This window comes from Triturus cristatus, chromosome 7 (assembly GCF_964204655.1).
Source record: "Triturus cristatus chromosome 7, aTriCri1.1, whole genome shotgun sequence".
NCBI lineage: Eukaryota > Metazoa > Chordata > Amphibia > Caudata > Salamandridae > Triturus > Triturus cristatus.
The window spans coordinates 67,900,490-67,925,503 of NC_140590.1; the positions used below are offsets into that span (position 1 = coordinate 67,900,490).

At 52.2% G+C, this 25,014-nt stretch overlaps 1 protein-coding gene across 1 annotated transcript in view; it reads left to right on the plus strand.

The window, feature by feature from the left end:
* Nucleotides 1–25,014, plus strand: part of LOC146808839 (transmembrane protease serine 5-like) — a 251,149-nt gene that overhangs the window by 11,226 nt on the left and 214,909 nt on the right. Inside the window, exon 2 of the mRNA XM_085614243.1 lies at nt 2,719–2,778. Within this exon, the coding sequence (XP_085470369.1) occupies nt 2,719–2,778 (60 nt within the window). The remainder of the gene's footprint in view (nt 1–2,718; nt 2,779–25,014) is intronic.

The following is a 25,014-nucleotide window of genomic DNA, read 5'->3' on the forward strand; positions in this document are numbered from 1 at the left end:
CTTCCTCCTCCTTCCCTGGTGGTCTTGTCAACAGATGCCAGTGCCACAGGGTGGGGTGCAGTTCAGGGGGATTCCAAGGCCCAGGGCCAGTGGTCCTGTCTTGTGGCTCTCCAGTCTTCCAACTGGCACGAATTGATGGTGGTTTTGGGGGGCCTCTTTGGTTTGCTCCCCTCCTGCGGATCAGGCTATTTACATTCAAACTGACAACCAGGTCGTTCGCGCTTATGTTAACCAGCAGGGGGGGATTCGTCAGTCTCTGTTTTGTCTTTCCCAGAGGATCGGTCTGTGGGCTGAGAAGACTATCCATTCTCTCTCAGCAGTCTTTCTTCTAGGTAGGAAGAATGGACCTGCGGATTCATTGAGCCAGGTGTTTCCCTCATCAGTGGCCATGTGTCTGTCTCCCCTTTTTTTGGGAATATTCTTTCCAAGTTTGGCCTTCCATGGCTGGTTCGGTTTACCTAAGAGGAGATGGCTCTTCTTCTTCATTTTTGGAGCTAGGTTGCATCAAGGTTGGGCTGGGCAATCAATGCTATCTCCATCCCGTGGTCTCAGGGACTCATGTTCACCCTCTTCCCCTTTTCCCTTGATTCCCCGGGTCCTCAGAAAGATTCAGCTGGATTGGGCAGAGGTTCTTTTGGTTGTTCCAGAGTGGTCCCGGAGGCCCTGGTTTCCCCTTCTCCTGGATTTGGCAGTCTGTCCCTAATGACAGTTTCCCCTGTACCCATCTCCGCTGCATGCTCCTATTCTCAGCTTGTCTTCCCTCCTTCGCCTCCGGCTGGGATTCTGCCACTTGAGAGGATGACTTTGTTGGATCGCTTGAAGTGGCTCAGTGCATCCAATCATCTTGCAGGCCTTTGACCCTGAAGTCTTATGGTCGGCATTCGTGGCACCTTGACTCCTGGTGCCCTGAGAAGAGTCTGTCTTCTTCTTGCTATGATCCTTTCAAGGCGTTAGACCTTTTAAGGGATGGTTTGTCTTGGCTCTGGCTGGTTCTACTCTCCATGCCCAGCGAGCTGCCATTGTTGCCTTTTGGGGTTCTGCTATGGCGTCTGTGTCTCCCTTGAGGTCTCGCCTTTTGCAAAGTTTTTTGCTTCAACGTCCTGTCTCCCGTTCTTCGGTTCTGGCTTGGGATCGTCCCTTGGTGCTTCAGGCATTGACTGGTCCTCTGTTTGAACCCCTGCTTTGTGTTGGCCTTAAGTTTCTTTCGGCAAAGGTTTTTTTTGGGTGGCCATTTCTTCTGGTCGACAGGTTGGTGAGCTTGTGGCTTCATTGGGTTCTCTCCCTTTCTGACATTTTAGACCAGACAAGGTGATTTTGAGTCCTAGTCAGTTTTTTCTGCCTAGATCTTGCCTGACTTCCACTGTCAGGAGGATATTGTCCTTCCTGTTTTTTCCTGACCCATCTTCTCCTGAAGAGGAGGTTCTCCATTCCCTTGATGGTATTGCAGGCCCTTCGCGTATACCTGGATCGTACCCGTGATTTTAGGAAGGTGGATTCCGTACTTGTTACCAACGGTCTCTCTGGGATGGGTCTCAAGCTTTCCTTGTCCACTGTGACTCGTTGGGTGAAGTGTCCAGTTCTGCTGCCCTGTGAGGCTGCTCATTGTCCTCTTCCTTCTTCTGTCAAGGGGCGGTCCACTCGAGGGGTTTCCTCATCTTGGACCATGTTTAAGGGTGCCTTCTTATGTGATATTTGTAATGCTGCTCCATGGGTCTCTCCCCACACTCTTGTCCCCCACTTTCTTCAGATGGCGGCTTCTGCTGCTTTTGGTGCTCATGTTTTGTCTGCTGTACATGATTTGTACTGTTTTCTTTTGTCATTAAACTGGCCCGGTGGGTTTTTGCTGCATCTCTCTGGTCTTTGTGTTTCAATCACCATGTGCTTGGGTCTGGGCTCATGGTTTAGGAATGGAACGGGAAGAAGGATGAGGAGGTAATGCCCAGTTACCCCGAGTCCTGGTCTCCCCGTTCCATTGCTGAGCCCGTCCCTCCCTCCCTGCTTATGTGGTGATTCTTTGTGTGTTTCTATTTCTTGGGTTTCTTTGATACTCGCAGGCTATCGTGGTGATGCACTTCCCCCTTTATGCAAGCCAAGTAGGCAGCGCCATATTGAGGGAAGTGTTTGACCTCTGCTGGGTGATACGCTTCTCCGGAGCAGACGAGCTGCTCGTTGTTAAGGAATGGAACGGGAAGACTAGGACTCGGAGAAATGAATATTATTATGAGTAACCAGGCATTTGACTTCTGAAGAACCGCACCAGGGAGAGCGAAGTAGCGCACCAGGGAGAGCGAAGTAGCGCACCAGGGAGAGCAAAGTAGCGCACCAGAAAAAAGACGTAAAAGGGAAACTTGTGAACAGTTTGATTAGAAATAAGGAGTCCGGGGCCGGACTAGGAACCGACCCTGGAAAACTGCTCAGCCACCCCCCTCCGGGTAGGTGTGTGCGGCTGAGCAGTTTGCTAGGGGTAGTTTGGGCCGATTTTGTTGCAGGGGGCCAGTAACAAAAGCAGCCCCCCAGGGGCCCAAAACCGTCATCCACCCTGGCGGCCCACCGGGTAAACGCCAGGTGCCCGCTACAGCCAGTCCAGCCCTGGGCCAGACCCGAGTCAAAGATGGTTTTTGGAAGCAGCAGAAAGCGCCCAAGAAGAGTTGTTATGGCCCATGGTCATCTGCGTCACTGAGGCCTCGTCTCACTTCCACCTCTGCTTTGTCTCCGCAGCCTGAAGCCCCCGCGAGAGTCTCTGTGTTCGACATCTTCCCACGGGCCCCCGCCGGACAGGTAAGTGCTGCGCCCTCACGCTCGCACACACACTTTTACCAGGGGAAGGTAAGGGTGACCACAGAGCCACTAATGACACCAGCCATTCCCTATTGATCTATTAAAAACGGAGAGTAACCAACAATACATTATCGATCACTGTCACATAGATGTTTCTATCCGTTGTGTTGCACAGTCTGCTTAGTGCTTCACATCAGCTCTCTGGGCGCTCTTTTTCGGAGTGCATGTTGGGTGGGCGCCGGATATAGTTAGGCCTACGAGGGGTGTTGAGTAAGGTTCGCAGGGTCAGAGATTTACTCTAAACATGCTGTGTCGGACCAGCGGCCGGAGGGCATTAAAAAAAGTATGGGAAGTGTGATGCTGTATAAAATGGGGGAGGGGAGTGAGCGTGGGGGCGGGGTCAACAAATCAAATATGCTGCAAGTTTTTATGTCTTTCACCGTCAGGTAACTACATATTAAAATGGTGCTGCTTAAATGAAAGATAAATACAAGTTAAGTTAATCAGTGGGACATGCCCCAAAGCTGTACATTATGAAACCTCTATTAGTTAATGCACTGCAGAGGCCTGCGGGTAACCGGAGAGCCACACGCTGAATCTTGGTTGATGCAGTGGACAATAGTGATTTGTGTCTTTTTAGTGCTACGAGGTCCAGCCGTGACATGAAGCACTGTGAATATATTTCAATATTTGAAACTTGCGTTACAGACTGTATGAGATAGGCTGCTACAAAATGCCCAAAAAGGTTTAAGATACAAAGTTGCTTCCAAAGTATCAATTGTAGCATTACCCAGACGTATTTGTAGTGCAATTTATTTTATATAACTGTCCATTAAAAGCACGTACTTCACAGATCAGCCTGTTACTCCTTGCACAACCACTTAAAAAGAATAAATCTGTGTCATCAGGAAATTTCAAGTGATTCCATCAAGTAAAGCCAATACTGGCTTCCAAGCACCCGTTACATTTTCAGAATAACCAGTGTGCGCGTTTACACTTCTTTCAGGCAAGCAGGCACCCTGGCAAGAAGGCTTGTTCAGCTGTCGGCCCCTCCCTCGGTTTCACAGCGCAGGAGACTCCCTGCCTGATACTAAAGCTGAAGTATTTAAACTTTTGGAATTACCCGAGCCAGGACAGTTGACTTTCCACAAAGTTCACGCGATATATACATCAGAGCCGGTCCTTGCTGTGACAGCGCCCTGGGTGGAAGGAAGATCCGCGCCCTCGCTGCTGCTGATGAATAAAAGGAGGCAGCAGGGGGGCCCTGTTGTGTTCACAGGTCACCTTCAGGCAACATCACACCAGTGACATTGTGGTTGAGCACAGGCATCTCCGCACCTCCCCCAACTCACCTGAGTCACCCACAGCTCAGGCCTCCCACACTGGTTGCACGCTGTTTGTTGGGGGTGGTATTGGTGTGTGACAGCAGGGGGTGAGAAGGAACAACAAGAGGAAGGGCTGTTGGGGTGTTGAAAAAGCACCCGTGCACAAATGATTAAAAGCACTTGAAACCGAGGCACTGGAGCCCTGAGATGGACGCTGCTGTTTGCACGACCTTTATGTCGACAGCAGAGGGCGCCTCTTTGATGATTGCCCCCAGGGAGTGCGCCCAGCTCGCACGTGGCAAAAGTCGGCCCTGCATAGCTTTACTTTGAGTGGACTTTGGGTCAGTCCCTTGCTCACGATTGGATGGATTTCTTGTCTATCTCTATTGCCTTTTCAATGGTTGATGGCTTTCCTCCCTATTGTTGCGCGTGTCCCACCCAGGAGCATTTCAGTCTCACAGCGTTGTGATTGGATGAGTTGTCTCCTTCCACAACATATTTGAGCGGAGTCTTTTTAGGTCTTATATAAGCCAAGACATTTTGATTGTAAAAGAATTACATTTATACAACACTGATAAGGGCTTTCAGTCAGCCCTCTTCATCCATTGGTCTGTCACTGTGTCATTCACATTTTCAACCACAGCAAGTAGGGACAGTAGGTCAACCCACGTAAGCCTTTGGCTGACTCCACTGTGAATGACGGCACATTCACACACATAGCAGTTCCTTTAAGTGCCAGGGACGTCTATGTCAATGTGTGCTTTTTGAGACCAAAAACATATTTTTGTCTTTAGCAACTTTTTCCTTTTTAGATTAAAGAGAACTGGCAACTTTCCAACAACAAACATTTGCAATGCAATGGGTCTCGCATTTGCGAGAGTTTAATCTATTGGCATTATAAATGACAATGCCTTTTATTTATGTTTTAAAAACCAACACGTAAATAAAAGGCATTGCCATTTTCAATGCCAATAGCTCAAACTCTCACAACTGCGAGACCTATTGCATTGCAAATGCTTGTTTAAATCTCCCACTTGCCTGCTCTGAAATGTTGGTATGTATGGACTAGTGGTGACTGGTGACTGATAAGTTTTGATCTAGGGCCCTTTGAAAGGTGCCATTTTGCAATGTAACTGACTGTGCCCCAAGCCTCGCGGACTCAGAGAATCACCGCTCTGGCACCCGTCTGACTGTGGTCTGGTTGTAGCCTCTGTTCAGAGACCTTGCAGGTGATCGAAATCCCCTGCTTTGTCAGTAAACCAGTTGCCTGCAGGTCCACACAGTGGGATAATCCATGGAATAAAGAGTTAGGTGGGGGGGGGGGGAGCGGGCGTGTGGTGCTTATTCACACACAGTAGGTGTAATGGAGGCTGGCCTTAGACACTGCTTGTACCATTTCCGAGCGGGAGTTAGGTTAGGTGAGCTATTAGGTTAATGAGCCTCAGCCTGCGTCACAGAACTGTACTCATTTCTAGCCTCTAACAGAATAAAGAACGGTAATTCAGGCAAGTGAGCATAACTTCCGCATTCCAGCGTTAGAGCCCGCTTCTTAGTCCAGCGTTCCGTTTAACAAGAAATACAGTGATGTATTATGTATGTATATGTGGATGTTTAAGTGCACGGCACTTGAATGCACACTTTTTGGGACTACAAATCATGTGAGGTCGTTCTGTTGGCGCTATACCTACTGCGAACTCATTTTATCCTTCGAATGAAGGGCTTGGCTGAAACAGGCGGACTTTTTGAGGTGCAGGTAAGAGACGAAACACGTTGTAAACACTCATTAAAATAGGTGAATGTGCCTATAGACGGTTCTGCGTAGGCCTGAATTTAGGGACAGATTCAGTCCACTATTTTTAAATATCAAGAAAACTAGAATACTCTTGCTTAAAAAACTGGGGGAAAAAGTTTGCTTTTTTTCGAGTTTCCCTTCTTGAGATGACATCCCGGCTCCAAGGCCCAATTTTCACAATGTTCACTATTATTATCAGTAGAATGCCTGGTAGTAGTATTGATAATTACAGTGGCCGTGTTATACAAATACTAATATTTACTACTAATGAGATGCATCGTACTACTGTGTATACGAAGAAGAAAAGTAGGCGAATAAAAAGGCCTGTGTGCGCGGCGAGCTCCGAGGAGGTGATCCGTGACAGCCGCTAGTGCACCGAGGAAGAGACCCCGCGTGCACAAGCGCTCCTAGTATTCGTTTTATCACTGTTATTGTGCTTATCGGTACCTCGCTGCTACAACTAGCATCAGTGGAGATAATAATAATTGTAATAACAAATTGTTGTTGTTTTCATCCCAAGCGGCACAATAATGGGACGAGTTTGCCGGAGGCAGGACCGAGCTGTACCTAGCGCGTTGAAAATTAGCGCCTAGCGAGCAAGTACGTAGACAGGAGAGAGTGGTGGTCGCCTGGCCGGAGAGTACATGTGGGGAGTGGAACGTAACGGCGCTCGTGCGGTCCTTGGGCAGTCCGACTGGTGAGACTGTGTGTGAGGTCCCCAGGAGCCGGGATCGTGCCTAGCGCACCTCTCTGTGCTCACGGCGCTACTCCGGACTATCAGAGCACTGCGGCGTTAAAGTTATAATTTGACGGACTACTGTCAAACATGGATTTCAGAATCCAGCCTGCATCCTTTTTAGGCCGGTAAATTCAGCATCATTAAAGTGGACGATAATAACACCTGAACAATTCCAAAAATGGCAGATGTTTACTAGGAAGCACTCCACTGTATGTATTGCTGTATTAGTCTAAATGCTTATAAGGTCCCAAAGACGAGACCTCTTGGCTATGCCAATGCTTGTTTTTTTTGAGTATTTGGCTTTAATGTGCTCACACTGGGTTTGCATGTGTGTGCTGGTCAAACCCTTGCCTATTAACTTTGCAAGTGCTTGTTTTGCTTTTCTGGTAATAAGGCCTAGCAGGACCCAGACCACTTAAGGCGCTGCGTTTGAGTTTAGAAGTGGAAAAAGATGTGAGAAAAGCTCAGCGCATCTTAAAAAATATCTCCCCCCCCCCCCCCGAATCTCCCCCATCATCCGCAAAAATCAAATTTGCACAGACCCCACCCAGTGGCGCTCCCCTGACAATATACACTATGTTCACGACTGCTGAGAAATCTCAACCCTTAGTGGAACTTCGCACAATTGTGATAATTAATTTCAAAAGTGAACGTCGGCATCCTATAATGATTATTGATTAGCGACCCTCTGTGAATTCGAATTAGATTTTGCACGCTGAGCAGTCCACTTTTTCAGCATGCAAATATATCATGTGCATGAAAAGGATTTTTCCAATTGAGGTCTTCTACTTACAAATTGGTACATACATGGTGCAATGTTGAATTTATAACTGTGAGGCTGAGCTTGTACAGAAACAAGATTAGGAAGACTCCATGCAGTCTAGACAAACTAAACATCAGGCGCAGTGACATCACTGGAAATCCTACTAAGCCACAGTACATTTCAAATAAAATGCTGGATATCTCGAAACACTGCTTAGCTGGAAAGTAATGCCCTGTAGTATCCAGAATGACACTGATAACTGTACAGGCAACTGTAATGTAAAATTCTATTACAGTGAAGCAGAAAGGGGACTGCAGACTTTTAGTACCACACGGTTTATTTACCCTTCGTATTTAGTTTGATTCCTTCCTCCACATACAACTGTCGTCGTCCACAGGCTTGCGTTATACTTCACTAGGGTTGAATAAAATGTCTGTCTCTCTTAGAGTGCCACCCCAAAGTAAAAAAAAACTAGAATAACAATTAAACATATTAATAGCTGAAAATAAAAATAAATTTCAAATAAAGTATCCCTATCAATTAAAAAAAACAGGTAGACTATATGCTAAAACGGAATTAAAAAGAGATCTATGTAAAAACAGCACAAGTTAATTCTCACATCGTTCAAAAACAGCATTTGAACTTTTACCTAAATGAACCTAATCAACGTGAAGACAGGAACGAGTGGTGCACGCTCGCGCGCCACACCGAGACATCTGTTTCCTATTATCGCGCACGCCTCTGTGCACGATAATTGCAAACAGATGTCGGGGCTGAGGGTAACCGGCACCAATAGGCTATGGGCGGAGCAATGCGCCCGGCTTTGGCCAATTTCGTGCTGTCTTTGTTAAAAAGATGCACGCAAAGGCCAATAGTGTGGGGCAAAACGAAAAGCACATGCACGAGCATGTGCGATTCCTAGGTTAGTTTTTAAACCCCCTACAAGAAGTCTCTCACTGCGCGAGCAGTGCTGCGTGCTGCCACGCTAGGAGCGAGACCTAAAAAAAGTGTTGCAAAAACAATACCAAAGCGCGGCGGCTCATCTGATATGGCAGAGGAGCATTGCCTCCCCAAACATAGCAAGAAAGGGAAAATAAACAAATCTGTTTTATTATCGTTTTATTTTTTCTTTTCTGCCGAGTCTTGGGGGCGGGGACAGAGGAATGACAGGAGGACTGGTAGTGAACTGTCTTCAGTGCGCATGATGGTTTGGCCAGCCGTCTCAGGCCAGCCAAACTGTCATGCGCATTTAAGCACTCTACAACCCAGCTGCGTTGCTGGGTTGGAGAGAGCAGGCACCGGCTCCCAGTCTCTCTGGGAGTGCAAATCAAAGGCACTCAGGCCAATCCTGAAGCTGCTCTCACGCTTGAGAGCAGCTTCAGGATTGGCCGCAGGGCAGTCTGAGAGCCTGTGCTCGCGAGAAGAGGAGCAAGAGAGGGTGATATGGCCGGCTGCAGGTAAGTTAAAAAAATACATATTATAATCTTTTTTTGCTGTCCTGTGACCTGTATCCTGTCCCCCTCACACCCCTCCTAGCCCTGCCACTCGGCCACTAGACCGGCCACTACTGATAAAAAACAAGCATTAACAAAGCCAAAACACTGGTAGCAAACACCAGACTTATTGGTTAGTCCAAGCTGTACCCGATTGAAGAGCCCCAACTAGGGTGAAACCAGGCCTGGATTGCTTGTGTTCCAGTTCAGAAAGGACCAGCTGGGCTTGGCAGTTCAGTGTGAACTCTTCCTATTGGATAATGTTCAAGGCTGATTTACATGTGACTGTGTCCAATATGAGGTGGCTTGGTGGGCAAATAATGTTAGTATGGGGTGCAGCCCGAGTAATTACCAGGGTGTGAGATTAAGTGAAGCATTCAAGCATTCCACCCATCACTTTTTTGTTTAATCTGTTAATACATTGCTGCACATTTTCTCTTGCTCTTTTTCCTCTTTTCCCCAAGGTTGCCAGCCATGCATGGAATCACATGCCAGTGCCAACTACCTTTGGCTACTTCAGCCTTTTTAAGGCTGAGGCCTGTTGGCTTTGCTTGTGCTTGGTTTAGGAGTCCTCTGTTTCTGTTTCATGATTTTTAAATGTCTTGGAAGAGGCAGGTTTTTAATACTCTATGGAACTTGAGGTGGCCAAGAATTGTTTTTATTCTTGCTGGATTTCCAAATCTCAGCCATTTGCTCTGAGAAGCCAGTACAAGAGCTTTGGAAAGAAGGGTCGGTCAATGGTGGGTCTGACAATGTGTGTAGTGTGGCTGTAGAATCAGAGGGAAAAGTGGTCCTGTGCATTGCAAGGCTTGATGTACGGTGCACATTGTTCTAAAGGTAGTACATCTAGCCACGGGCAGCCAGTGTAATGAAACGAGGAGGTGAGATGCAAGTCTAGATGCACAGAATGAAGCGTGGTCTCACACGCGCCGGCAGTATAGTGATGCAAGCAGGTGAGATGAAGTCCAGCTGCATAGAATAAAGCGTGGCTACCACGCGCCTCCAGTGTAGTGATGTGAGCAGGTGAAATACGAGTCCAGATGCATAGAGTGAAGCGTGGTCTCACACGTGCCTCCAGTGTAGTGATGCGAGCAGGTGAGACGCGAGTCCAGATGCAAAGAGTGAAGCGCGGTCTCACACGTGCCTCCAGTGTAGTGATACGAGCAGGTGAGACGCGAATCCAAATGCAAAGAGTGAAGCGCGGTCTCACACGCACCTCCAGTGTAGTGATACGAGTAGGTGAGAGGCAAGTCCAGATGCAAAGAGTGAAGCGCGGTCTCACATGTGCCGCCACTGTAGTGATGTGAGCAGGTGAGACGCAAGTCCAGATGCATAGAGTGAAGCGTGGTCTCACACGTGCTTCCACTGTAGTGATACGAGCAGGTGAGATGTGAGTCCAGATGCATAGACTGAAGCGCGGTCTCACACGCACCGCCAGTGTAGTGATACGAGTAGGTGAGAGGCAAGTCCAGATGCAAAGAGTGAAGCGCGGTCTCACATGTGCCTCCAGTGTAGTGATACGAGCAGGTGACACGCGAGTCCAGATGCATAGAGCGAAGCGTGGTCTCACACGTGTTTCCAGTGTAGTGATACGAGCAGGTGAGTTGTGAGTCCAGATGCATAGACTGAAGCGTGGTCATCTCACACGTGCCTCCAGTGTAGTGATACGAGCAGGTGAGACGTGAGTCCAGATGCATAGAGTGAAGCACGGTCTCACACACGCCGCCAGTGTAGTGATACGAGCAGGTGAGACGCGAGTCGCCACCAGTGTAGTGATTCGAGCAGGTGAGACGCGAGTCCAGATGCATAGAGTGAAGCACAGTCTCACACGCGCCGCCAGTGTACTGATATGAGTAGGTGAGACGCGTGTCCAGATGCAAAGTGTGAAGCGCGGTCTCACACGTGCCTACAGTGTAGAGATACGAGCAGGTGAGACGCGAGTCCAGGTGCAAAGAGTGAAGCGTGGTCTCACACGTGCTTCCAGTGTAGTGATACGAGCAGGTGAGACACGAGTCCAGATGCATAGAGTGAAGCGTGGTCATCTCACACGTGCAAGCAGGTGAGACGCAAGTCCAGGTGCAAAGAGTGAAGCGCAGTCTCACACGCACCACCAGTGTAGTGATACGAGCAGGTGAGATGCAAATCCAGATGCAGAGACTAAAGCGTGGCTCACACGCACCACCAGTCTAGTTATACGAGCAGGAGAGACGCTAGTCGCCGCCAGTGGAGTGATACTAGCAGGTGAGACGCGAGTCCAGATAGAAAGAGTGAAGCGCGGTCTCACACGTGCCTCCAGCGTAGTGATACGAGCAGGTGAGACGCAAATCCAGATGCATAGAGTGAAGCGCAATCTCACACGTGCCTCCAGTGTAGCGATACGACCTGGTGAGACGCGATTCCAGGTGCATAGAGTGGAGTATGGTCTCACACGCACCGCCAGTGTAGTGATACAAGCAGGTGAGACGCGAGTCCAGGTGTATAGTGTGAAGTGTGGTCTCACACGTGCCTCCAGTGTAGTAATACGAGCAGGTGAGATAAGAGTCCGGATGCATAGAGTGAAGCGTGGTCGTCTCACACGTGCCTCCAGTGTAGTGATACAAGCAGGTGAGACGCGAGTCAAGATGCATAGAGTGAAGCGTGGGCTCACAAGTGCCTCCAGTGTAGTGATGCGAGCAGGTGAGACGCGAGTCCAGATGCAAAGAGTGAAGCGAGGTCTCACGCCGCCAGTGTAGTGATGCGAGCAGGTGAGACATGAGTCCAGATGCATAGAGTGAAGCGTGGTCGTCTCACATGTGCCTCCAGTGTAGTGATACGAGCAGGTGAGACACGAGTCCAGATGCATAGAGTGAAGCCCGGTCTCACACGCGCCGCCAGTGTAGTGATGCGAGCAGGTGAGACGTGAGTCCAGGTGCATAGAGAGAAGTGTGGTCTCACACGCGCCGCCAGTGTAGTGATACGAGCAGGTGAGACGCGAGTCCAGGTGCATAGTGTGAAGCGTGGTCTCACACGTGCCTCCAGTGTAGTAATACGAGCAGGTGAGATGCAAGTCCGGATGCATAGAGTGAAGCGAGGTCTCACACATGCCGCCAGTGTAGTGATGCGAGCAGGTGAGGCATGAATCCAGATGCGTAGAGTGAAGCGTGGTCGTCTCACATGTGCCTCCAGTGTAGTGATACGAGCAGGTGAGACGAGAGTCCAGATGCATAGAGTGAACCTCAGTCTCGCATGCGCCGCCAGTGTAGTGTTGCGAGCAGGTGAGACACGAGTCCAGATGCAAACAGTGAAGCGTGGTCTCACATGCGCCGCCAGTGTAGTGATACGAGCAGGTGAGATGCAAGTCCAGATGCAGAAACTAAAGCGTGGTCTCACACGTACCACCAGTGTGTGATACGAGCAGGTGAGACGTGAGTCGCCGCCAGTGTAGTGATACGAGCAGGTGAGACGCAAGTCCACATGCATAGAGTGAAGCGTGGTCTCACACGCGCCGCCGGTGTAGTGATGCATGCAAAAACAACAGTTGGCTTTAACCCAGATCTTTTGACTGGGGGAGAATGCTTGCATTGTCAGCATTCCGTCCATCATTTGTTTGCTGTAACACTTTTCGCCCTAAGTGGGATGGGTATGCCCAGACGTGGGTCCCTTGCTCACTGCGCCACTGGATTCAAGCTAGCCTGGTTGAAGAAGGGTGACATACCCTGAAACCGGTCCCAGGATGCTTGTCTCCGGTCCAGGGAGGACCTGGCCTGGCAGTTCGGTCTGGACTGTTCCCATGGGGCACAGGGTCTAGACTGATTTGCATATGGCTGGGTCCAAACTGGGATAGCATAGTGGGGAAAATAACGATGGGTTTAACCCAGATCTTATGACTGGGGGAGAATGTTTGCATTGTCAGCATTTTGTCCATCATTTGTTTGCTGTAACAGGTGTAGTGATGCGAGCAGGTGAGACACGAGTCCAGATGCATAGAATGAAGCGCGGTCTCACACGCGCCGCCGGTGTAGTGATGCGAGCAGGTGATATACGAGTCCAGATGCAAAGAGTGAAGCGTGGTCTCACACGCACCGCCGGTGTAGTGATGCGAGCAGGTGAGACGCAAGTACAGATGCATAGAGTGAAGCGTGGTCTCATACGCGCCGCCGGTGTAGTGATGCATGCAAAAACAATAGTTGAATTTAACCCAGATCTTTTGACTGGGGGAGAATGATTGCATTGTCAGCATTCCGTCCATCATTTGTTTGCTGTAACACTTTTCGCCCTAAGTGGGATGGGTAGGCCCAGACGTGGGTCCCTTGCTCACTGCGCCACTGGATTCAAGCTAGCCTGGCTGAAAGAGGGTGACATACCCTGAAACCGGTCCCAGGATGCTTGTCTCCAGTCCAGGGAGGACCTGGCCTGGCAGTTCGGTCTGGACTGTTCCCATGGGGCACAGGGTCAAGACTGATATGCATATGGCCGGGTCCAAACTGGGGTGGCGTAGTGGGCAAAAGAACAATGGATTTAACCCAGATCTCTTGACTGGGGGAGAATGTTTGCATTGTCAGCATTCCGTCCATCATTTGTTTGCTGTAACACTTTTCGCCCTAAGTGGGAAGGGTATGTACAGACGTGGGTTCCTTGCTCACTGTGCCACTGGATTCAAGCTAGCCTGGCTGAAAGAGGGTGACATAGCCTGAAAGCGGTCCCAGGATGCTTGTCTCCGGTCCAGGGAGGACCTGGCCTGGCAGTTCGGTCTGGACCGTTCCCATGGGGCACAGGGTCAAGACTGATTTGCATATGGCTGGGTCCAAACTGGGGTGGCGTAGTGGGCAAAAGAACGATGGATTTAACCCAGATCTTTTGACTGGGGGAGAAGGTTTGCATTGTCAGCATTCCGTCCATCATTTGTTTGCTGTAACACTTTTCGCCCTAAGTGGGATGGGTATGCCCAGACGTGGGTCCCTTGCTCACTGTGCCACTGGATTCAAGCTAGCCTGGTTGAAGAAGGGTGACATACCCTGAAACCGGTCCCAGGATGCTTGTCTCCGGTCCAGGGAGGACCTGGCCTGGCAGCTCGGTCTGGACTGTTCTCATGGGGCACAGGGTCAAGACTGATTTGCATATGGCTGGGTCCAAACTGGGATAGCGTAGTGGGGAAAAGAACGATGGGTTTAACCCAGATCTTTTGACTGGGGGAGAATGTTTGCATTGTCAGCATTTTGTCCATCATTTGTTTGCTGTAACAGGTGTAGTGATGCGAGCAGGTGAGACACGAGTCCAGATGCATAGAATGAAGCGCGGTCTCACACGCGCCGCCGGTGTAGTGATGCGAGCAGGTGATATGCGAGTCCAGATGCAAAGAGTGAAGCGTGGTCTCACACGCGCCGCCGGTGTAGTGATGCGAGCAGGTGAGACGCAAGTACAGATGCATAGAGTGAAGCGTGGTCTCACACGCGCCGCCGGTGCAGTGATGCATGCAAAAACAACAGTTGGATTTAACCCAGATCTTTTGACTGGGGGAGAAGGTTTGTATTGTCAGCATTCCGTCCATCATTTGTTTGCTGTAACACTTTTCGCCCTAAGTGGGATCGGTATGCCCAGACGTGGGTCCCTTGCTCACTGCGCCACTGCATTCAAGCTAGCCTGGTTGAAGAAGGGTGACATACCCTGAAACCGGTCCCAGGATGCTTGTCTCCGGTCCAGGGAGGACCTGGCCTGGCAGTTCGGTCTGGACTGTTCCCATGGGGCACAGAGTCAAAACTGATTTGCATGTAGCTGGGTCCAAACTGGGCTGGCGTAGTGGGCAAAAGAACGATGGATTTATCCCAGATATTTTGACTGGGGGAGAATGCTTGCATTGTCAGCATTCCGTCCATCATTTGTTTGCTGTAACACTTTTCGCCCTAAGTGGGATGGGTATGCCCAGTCGTGGGTCCCTTGCTCACTGTGCCACTGGATTCAAGCTAGCCTGGCTGAAAGAGGGTGACATACCCTGAAACCGGTCCCAGGATGCTTGTCTCCAGTCGAGGGAGGACCTGGCCTGGCAGTTCGGTTTGGACTGTTCCCATGGGGCACAGGGTCAAGACTGATATGCATATGGCTGGGTCCAAACTGGGGTGGCGTAGTGGGCAAAAGAACAATGGATTTAACCCAGATCTTTTGACTGGGGGAGAAGGTTTGTATTGTCAGCATTCCGTCCATCATTTGTTTGCTGTAACACTTTTCGCCCTAAGTGGGATGGGTATGCCCAGACGTGGGTCCCTTGCTCACTGTGCCACTGGATTCAAGCTAGCCTGGTTGAAGAATGGTGACATACCCTTTAACCGGTCCCAGGATGCTTGTCTCCGGTCCAGGGAGGACCTGGCCTGGCAGTTCGGTCTGGACTGTTCCCATGGGGCACAGAGTCAAAACTGATTTGCATATGGCTGGGTCCAAACTGGGGTGGCGTAGTGGGCAAAAGAACGATGGATTTATCCCAGATATTTTGACTGGGGGAGAATGTTTGCATTGTCAGCATTCCGTCCATCATTTGTTTGCTGTAACACTTTTCGCCCTAAGTGGGATGGGTATGCCCAGACGTGGGTCCCTTGCTCACTGCGCCACTGGATTCAAGCTAGCCTGGTTGAAGAAGGGTGACATACCCTGAAACCGGTACCAGGATGCTTGTCTCCGGTCCAGGGAGGACCTGGCCTGGCAGTTCGGTCTGGACTGTTCCCATGGGGCACAGGGTCAAGACTGATTTGCATATGGCTGGGTCCAAACTGGGATAGCGTAGTGGGGAAAAGAACGATGGGTTTAACCCAGATCTTTTGACTGGGGGAGAATGTTTGCATTGTCAGCATTTTGTCCATCATTTGTTTGCTGTAACAGGTGTAGTGATGCGAGCAGGTGAGACACGAGTCCAGATGCATAGAATGAAGCGCGGTCTCACACGCGCCGCCGGTGTAGTGATCCGAGCAGGTGAGACGCGAGTCCAGATGCAAAGAGTGAAGCACGGTCTCACACGCGCCACCAGTGTAGTGATACGAGCAGATGAGACGCGAGTCGCTGCCAGTGTAGTGATACGAGCAGGTGAGACGCGAGTCCAGATGCAAAGAGTGAAGCGCGGTCTCACACGTGCCTCTAGTGTAGTGATGTGAGCAGGTGAGACACGAGTCCAGATGCATAGAGTGAAGCGTGGTCGTCTCACACGTGCCTCCAGTGTAGTGATACGTGCCGGTGAGACGCGAGTCCAGATGCATAGAGTGAAGCGTGGTCTCACACGCGCCGCCAGTGTAATGATACAAGGAGGTGAGACGCAAGTCCAGATGCATAGACTTAGGCGTGGTCTCACACATGCAGTTTTGGTTTTCTGTAATTTACGAATCCAGTGGAGAGGAAAGTAAACCCCAAGACATATACTATTAGCGTAGTCTGGGCGGAGGAGTTGTAGGTTGATATTGCTTATGCCCTTCGAGGTGGAGGCTGTAATGAACGCTTCGACATAGGCTTTACATCATGTAAAAGACCCTTTATTATCATGCTTCACCTGTGCCACAAGGGAAAGATTGAAGCCCATAATCACCCCAGATTCCTTACCTGGTTTGAAGGGGTCATGCTCATTTGGTAGATGTGGAAAAGGGACACATTGATGGTTTTTGTAAGCTAGCATCGCGGATTTCCATGTGTCTAGTTTGAGGTGCTAAGCACCCCGTGGTCACCCCTTTCCAGGTATTGGCCTTTGGCACCGGAAGCAGACACAATGGGTTTCCGTGCTGTAAGGTGGATTACGTGTGTCATGAGTGTAATTGTACAGCTTGATGCTGGACGAGGGATGAGGCAGGGTGAGGGCTGAGTTACACATTAAAGAGGAAGAGGACAATGATAGCGCCTCGTGGGAATCTCTCGGTTAGAGGGGAGTGCGCTGAAGATAAAGCGCTATGTCGAGGTGCCTGCTAGAGAGGAAGGGGGCAGTGCCAGAGTACTTGAGTGTCTGTGGCAGCGTGGCAGGATGGACCGTATTACAACCGGTCATAGTCTTATGTCGTCCCATGTGTCGTTGCCGCTTCCATGCCACGAACAGGGCAGAATCCGGAGACGCGGTTCATGAAGGCTGGCAGTTGACTGACGTCAGACCGTTCATTTCCTTTGCCTAAGACTAGACCGTTCTCTATTGGCGAGAGAAGTAGCCCTTGGGTCACTGCGCAGCTTTTTACAAAAGGTTTCATAGATGAGCTCTTGAGTTTGTTCGTCAATTCTCTTGATTGTTTGATGATCGCGCTCGCCAGGGCGGCTACTGAGATATTAAGGAAGTTTACTGGAATATATGTGCGGAGGGTGTGACTTCTAGGAATCCTGATGAGACAGGGTCTTTTGTAAGGCTGAAGCATTAAGTTAATCAGTTTGCTTATGTGAAGATATTATTTTCACCTTTTAAGCTTTTGAGATGAATCAGTCTTCTGTGTGAAATACTCTTGAGGTAAAGTTTACCACTTAATTCCATATTCTGGAATTCTATTGTCATCTTGTCAACTTACTTCGATGGTGGGGTGATGGCGTGAGATGCATCAGGGGTAATTTGTTTTTTTCACAGTGGCTCTATAAATTCCACAGCTGCAGAGCCCTGGTTTGTCATTGCGGCTGCACGTTTAATTCCATCACCTTTCCAGAAACCCCTTGACCTGGTTCCAGGGATAGTAATACAGATTGAAGCTGTCCAGCTGTCTGTGGGTGATAAGTAGTTCAGCAGGTTTAGGGCCAGACAAGGTTGCCATGGACAGATGTCAGCTAGAGGTGGGGCTGCTATTCTTGGGTTGTTAGGGAGGGAGGTGGTCAGTTGAGAAATGGAACATTCATTTTTTCTACAGTCAGTTATTTTATGATTTGTGGGGTTCCAGTCAACGGCGACGACGAGATTTGGAGGTTGGACTATGTGTTTGTCAGTTGAGGTGATGCAATGTTTGTCAGTCAGGGTGATGAAGTAGAGGGGTGAATATTGTATGAAGTGTATGCCTAGGAGGGTCGAAGGGGGCATATGTCATTTGAAGAAGGTAAGTGATTCCAGGTTGGAAAGGGGGCATTTAATCTTAGACAGTTTATGTTTGTCAACCCAGAAATGAAAGTCTTGGAGTGGGCAATGGTTAGGATGTTTCATTACAATCTTGGAGGCAACGTCTATTAAGGGCTCAGCAAATAACAGATTGCATGGGAAACGTCAGTAAATAAAAACAAATTTGGCTACGAGGGTTGGGGATGGAGAGCATTGGATGGCTGGATGTATACATTCCAAGCAGTGTAATCTGGGATAGTTTGGGTTGCTGGAGAGTTACTGTGGGCAGTGGCTAGTTCTCCACCAACCTTCTTTGTGGGTTGATTTATGAACAGTATTTTGTAGCCCAATGTATGGCTTTATGTGCGATTGGTGGGAGGTAGTTTCTCATTGGAGTGGAATAGTCAGAAAGAAGCATATTTTTATCTGGATGATGACATCATTCCAGGGTTATTGGTTGTTATCTAAGGTGTGCTGTGGAGTGAAATGTCCAGGACCACTGGTGCTTTTGGTTGTACTTCTGCCCAGAGATGGTTGAATAATTATTCATTGGTGTGGCGTTATCCCTGGCTGGAAGAAGCTCTCCCAGGACCCCCTCCATTGTTTGGGTTGGGTCAGTCCAAACTTGTATTTGTTTTTCAATGGCCGTCTTCTCTCTGTGCTGAAGCCCGTCTTCCAGGCATTGTTGGTATTTATTTCTGTCCTAAGAAGCTTGTGAATACTTTTTTGAGGAGTTATATTATGCAGATTTGTAGAGTTCAGGATCACCTGGAAGGGTACTCCAGCGCTGCCGATGAGCAGGGGCGAGTCTAGCCAATCCGAGGGCCCAGTGGGACTACCAGAAAATCCAGGTCTTTAGCCACTTGCGGAACTCAAGATGTGCGGTGAAGGCAGGTCGTTCCATGCTTTAGGAGTGATGTAGGAGATGGACCGTCCACCGGAATTGGGTTTCCGTATGCGTGGGCTGTGTGCAAGTCAGAGTCTGGACAAGCGTGGGTGTCTGCAAGGTTTGTAAAAGCAGATGTGGTTGTTAGGGTGTGCTGGACCAGTGCTATGTAGTGCCTTGAAGTGTGGGTGAGGAGTTTGAATTGGTGTCAGATCTGTGTGGCGGAAGCTCAGGTTTCAGGGATCACTTGGATTTGGAATATTCAGACATGAAGAAGGACTCAGAGCATCAAGAAAGCCGCGTGAATACAGAAGGGAGGGGGCTCCATGTGGTCCATGAATGAGTGAAAGAGAAGCACCCACTGAGAGGCACAGCTGAGGGGGAGAGACTGCTCTTTGGGATCCACCCATGAGTAAACGAGAAGCCCCCACTGAGAGACACAGCTGAGGGGGGGAGACTGCTCTTTGGGATCCACCCAGGAGTGAAAGAGACGCCCCCACTGAGAGGCACAGCTGAGGGGGGAGACTGCTCTTTGGGATCCACCCAGGAGTGAAAGAGAAGCCCCCACTGAGAGGCACAGCTGAGGGGAGGGGGGGGAGACTGCTCTGTGGGATCCACCCAGGAGTGAAAGAGAAGCCCCCACTGAGAGGCACAGCCGAGGGGAGGGAGGGAGACTGCTCTGTGGGATCCACCCAGGAGTGAAAGAGAAGCAGCCACTGAGAGGCACAGCTGAGGGGGGGGGGGGAGACTGCTCTTTGGGATCCACCCAGGAGTGAAAGAGAAGCCCCCACTGAGAGGCACAGCTGAGGGGGGGAGACTGCTCGATGGGATCCACCCAGGCGTGAAAGAGAAGCAGCCACTGAGAGGCACAGCTGAGGGGGGGGGGGGGAGACTGCTCTTTGGGATCCACCCAGGAGTGAAAGAGACGCCCCCACTGAGAGGCACAGCTGAGGGGGGGGGGACTGCTCTTTGGGATCCACCCAGGAGTGAAAGAGAAGCCCCCACTGAGAGGCACAGCTGAGGGGGGAGGGACTGCTCTGTGGGATCCACCCAGGAGTGAAAGACAAGCCCCCACTGAGAGGCACAGCTGAGGGGGGGAGACTGCTCTTTGGGATCCACCCAGGAGTGAAAGAGAAGCTCTACTGAGAGGCACAGCTGAGGGGGGAGACTGCTCTTTGGGATCCACCCAGGAGTGAAAGAGAAGCTCTACTGAGAGGCACAGCTGAGGGGGGAGACTGCTCTTTGGGATCCACCCATGAGTGAAAGAGAAGCCCCCACTGAGAGGCACAGCTGAGGGGAGAGACTGCTCTTTGGGATCCACCCAGGAATGAAAGAGACGCCCCCACTGAGAGGCACAGCTGAGGGGGGGGGGGAGACATGGTCTTTGGGACCCACCCAGGAGTGAAACAGAAGCCCCCACTGAGATGCACATCTGAGGGGGGGGGGGAGACTGCTCGATGGGATCCACCCAGGAGTGAAAGAGAAGCAGCCACTGAGAGGCACAGCTGAGGGGGGGGGGAGACTGCTCTTTGGGATCCACCCAGGAGTGAAAGAGAAGCCCCCACTGAGAGGCACAGCTGAGGGGAAGAGACTGCTCTTTGGGATCCACCCAGGAGTGAAAGAGAGGCACCCACTGAGAGGCAGGGCTGAGGGGGGGGGGAGACTGCTCGATGGGATCTACCCAGGAGTGAAAGAGAAGCAGCCACTGAGAGGCACAGCTGAGGGGGGGGGGACTGCTATTTGGGATCCACCCAGGAGTGACAGAGACGCCCCCACTGAGAGGCACAGCTGAGAGGGGGGGAGACTGCTCTGTGGGATCCACCCAGGAGTGAAAGAGAAGCAACCACTGAGAGGCACAGCTGAGGGGGGGGGAGACTGCTCTTTGGGAACCACCCATGAGTGAAAGGGAAGCCCCCACTGAGAGGCACAGCTGAGGGGGGGGGGAGACTGCTCTTTGGGAACCACCCATGAGTGAAAGGGAAGCCCCCACTGAGAGGCACAGCTGAGGGGGGAGAGTGCTCTTTGGGATCCACCCAGGAGTGAAAGAGAAGCAGCCACTGAGAGGCACAGCTGAGGGGGGGGGGAGACTGCTCTTTGGGATCCACCAAGGAGTGAAAGAGAAGCCCCCACTGAGAGGCACAGCTGAGGGGGGGGGGGAGACTGTTCTGTGGGATCCACCCAGGAGTGAAAGAGAAGCAGCCACTGAGAGGCACAGCTGAGGGGGGGAGACTGCTCTGTGGGATCCACCCAGGAGTGAAAGAGAAGCAGCCACTGAGAGGCACAGCTGAGGGGGAGAGACTGCTCTTTGGGATCCACCCAGGAGTGAAAGAGAAGCAGCCACTGAGAGGCACAGCTGAGGGAGGGGAGACTGCTCTTTGGGATCCACACAGGAGTGAAAGAGAAGCAGCCACTGAGAGGCACAGCTGATGCGGGGAGACTGCTCTTTGGGATCCACCCAGGAGTGAAAGAGAAGCAGCCACTGAGAGGCACAGCTGAGGGGGGGGGGGAGACTGCTCTTTGGTATCCACCCAGGAGTGAAAGAGAAGCAGCCACTGAGAGGCACAGCTGAGGGGGGAGACTGCTCTTTGGGATCCACCCAGGAGTGAAAGAGAAGCCCCCACCGAGAGGTACAGTTGAGGGGGGGGGGAGGGGAGACTGCTCTGTGGGATCCACCCAGGAGTGAAAGAGACGCCCCCACTGAGAGGCACAGCTGAGGGGGGAGACTGCTCTTTGGGATCCACCCAGGAGTGAAAAAGAGGCAGCCACTGAGAGGCACAGCTGAGGGGGGGGGAGACTGCTCTTTGGGATCCACCCAGGAGTGAAAGAGAAGCACCCACTGAGAGGCACAGCTGAGGGGGGGGGGGGAGACTGCTCTTTGGAATCCACCCAGGAGTGAAAGAGACTCCCCCACTGAGAGGCACAGCTGAGGGGGGAGACTGCTCTTTGGGATCCACCCAGGAGTGAAAGAGAAGCAGCCACTGAGAGGCACAGCTGAGGGGGGGGGAGACTGCTCTTTGGGATCCACCCAGGAGTGAAAGAGGAGCCCCCACTGAGAGGCACAGCTGAGGGGGGGAGACTGCTCTTTGGGATCCACCCAGGAGTGAAAGAGAAGCCCCCACTGAGAGGCACAGCTGAGGGGGGGGGGAGACTGCTCTTTGGGATCCACCCAGGAGTGAAAGAGACGCCCCCACTGAGAGGCACAGCTGAGGGGGGGGGGGGGAGACTGCTCTTTGGGATCCACCCAGGAGTGAAAGAGAAGCCCCCACTGAGAGGCACAGCTGAGGGGGGAGGGACTGCTCTTTGGGATCCACCTAGGAGTGACAGAGACGCCCCCACTGAGAGGCACAGCTGAGAGGGGGGGAGACTGCTCTGTGGGATCCACCCAGGAGTGAAAGAGATGCCCCCACTGAGAGGCACAGCTGAGGGGGGGACTGCTCTTTGGGATCCACCCAGGAGTGAAAGAGAAGCCCCCACTGAGAGGCACAGCTGAGGGGAGCGACTGCTCTTTGGGATCCACCCAGGAGTGAAAGAGACGCCCCCACTGAGAGGCACAGCTGAGGGGGGGGAGACTGCTCTTTGGGATCCACCCAGGAGTGAAAGAGACGCCCCCACTGAGAGGCACAGCTCAGGGGGGGGGGGAGACTGCTCTTTGGGATCCACCCAGGAGTGACAGAGACGCCCCCACTGAGAGGCACAGCTGAGAGGGGGGAGACTGTTCTTTGGGATCCACCCAGGAGTGAAAGAGAAGCCCCCACTGAGAGGCACAGCTGAGGGGAGAGACTGCTCTTTGGGATCCACCCAGGAGTGAAAGAGACGCCCCCACTGAGAGGCACAGCTGAGGGGGGGGAGACTGCTCTTTGGGATCCACCCAGGAGTGAAAGAGACGCCCCCCCTGAGAGGCACAGCTGAGGGGGGAGACTGCTCTTTGGGATCCACCCAGGAGTGAAAGAGAAGCAGCCACTGAGAGGCACAGCTGAGAGGGGGGGAGACTGCTCTGTGGGATCCACCCAGGAGTGAAAGAGACGCCCCCACTGAGATACACAGCTGAGGGGGGAGACTGCTCTTTGGGATCCACCCAGGAGTGAAAGAGAAGCCCCCACTGAGAGGCACAGCTGAGGGGAGAGACTGCTCTTTGGGATCCACCCAGGAGTGAAAGAGACGCCCCCACTGAGAGGCACAGCTGAGGGGGGGGGGAGACTGCTCTTTGGGATCCACCCAGGAGTGAAAGAGATGCCCCCACTGAGAGGTACAGCTGAGGGGGGGAGACTGCTCTTTGGGATCCGCCCAGGAGTGAAAGAGACGCCCCCACTGAGAGGCACAGCTGAGGGGGGAGACTGCTCTGTGGGATCCACCCAGGAGTGAAAGAGAAGCCCCCACTGAGAGGCACAGCTGAGGGGGGAGGGACTGCTCTTTGGGATCCACCCATGAGTGATAGAGACGCCCCCACTGAGAGGCACAGCTGAGGGGGGGGGGGGGACTGCTCTGTAGGATCCACCCAGGAGTGAAAAAGACGCCCCCACTGAGAGGCACAGCTGAGGGGGGAGACTGCTCTTTGGGATCCACCCAGGAGCGAAAGAGAAGCAGCCACTGAGAGGCACAGCTGAGGGGGTGGGGGGAGACTGCTCTTTGGGATCCACCCAGGAGTGAAAGAGGAGCCCCCACTGAGAGGCACAGCTGAGGGGGGGAGACTGCTCTTTGGGATCCACCCAGGAGTGAAAGAGAAGCCCCCACTGAGAGGCACAGCTGAGGGGGGGGAGACTGCTCTTTGGGATCCACCCAGGAGTGAAAGAGACGCCCCCAGTGAGAGGCACAGCTGAGGGGGGGGAGACTGCTCTTTGGGATCCACCCAGGAGTGAAAGAGAAGCCCCCACTGAGAGGCACAGCTGAGGGGGGAGGGACTGCTCTTTGGGATCCACCCAGGAGTGACAGAGACGCCCCCACTGAGAGGCACAGCTGAGAGGGGGGGAGACTGCTCTGTGGGATCCACCCAGGAGTGAAAGAGATGTCCCCACTGAGAGGCACAGCTGAGGGGGGGGACTGCTCTTTGGGATCCACCCAGGAGTGAAAGAGAAGCCCCCACTGAGAGGCACAGCTGAGGGGAGCGACTGCTCTTTGGGATCCACCCAGGAGTGAAAGAGACGCCCCCACTGAGAGGCACAGCTGAGGGGGGGGAGACTGCTCTTTGGGATCCACCCAGGAGTGAAAGAGACGCCCCCACTGAGAGGCACAGCTCAGGGGGGGGAGACTGCTCTTTGGGATCCACCCAGGAGTGACAGAGACGCCCCCACTGAGAGGCACAGCTGAGAGGGGGGAGACTGCTCTGTGGGATCCACCCAGGAGCGAAAGAGACGCCCCCACTGAGAGGCACAGCTGAGGGGGGAGACTGTTCTTTGGGATCCACCCAGGAGTGAAAGAGAAGCCCCCACTGAGAGGCACAGCTGAGGGGAGAGACTGCTCTTTGGGATCCACCCAGGAGTGAAAGAGACGCCCCCACTGAGAGGCACAGCTGAGGGGGGGGGGAGACTGCTCTTTGGGATCCACCCAGGAGTGAAAGAGACGCCCCCCCTGAGAGGCACAGCTGAGGGGGGAGACTGTTCTTTGGGATCCACCCAGGAGTGAAAGAGAAGCAGCCACTGAGAGGCACAGCTGAGAGGGGTGGAGACTGCTCTGTGGGATCCACCCAGGAGTGAAAGAGACGCCCCCACTGAGATACACAGCTGAGGGGGGAGACTGCTCTTTGGGATCCACCCAGGAGTGAAAGAGAAGCCCCCACTGAGAGGCACAGCTGAGGGGAGAGACTGCTCTTTGGGATCCACCCAGGAGTGAAAGAGACGCCCCCACTGAGAGGCACAGCTGAGGGGGGGGGAGACTGCTCTTTGGGATCCACCCAGGAGTGAAAGAGATGCCCCCACTGAGAGGGGGAGACTGCTCTTTGGGATCCACCCAGGAGTGAAAGAGACGCCCCCACTGAGAGGCACAGCTGAGGGGGGAGACTGCTCTGTGGGATCCACCCAGGAGTGAAAGAGAAGCCCCCACTGAGAGGCACAGCTGAGGGGGAGGAACTGCTCTTTGGGATCCACCCATGAGTGATAGAGACGACCCCACTGAGAGGCACAGCTGAGGGGGGGGAGACTGCTCTGTAGGATCCACCCAGGAGTGAAAAAGACGCCCCCACTGAGAGGCACAGCTGAGGGGGGAGACTGCTCCAGGAGTGAAAGACAAGCCCCCACTGAG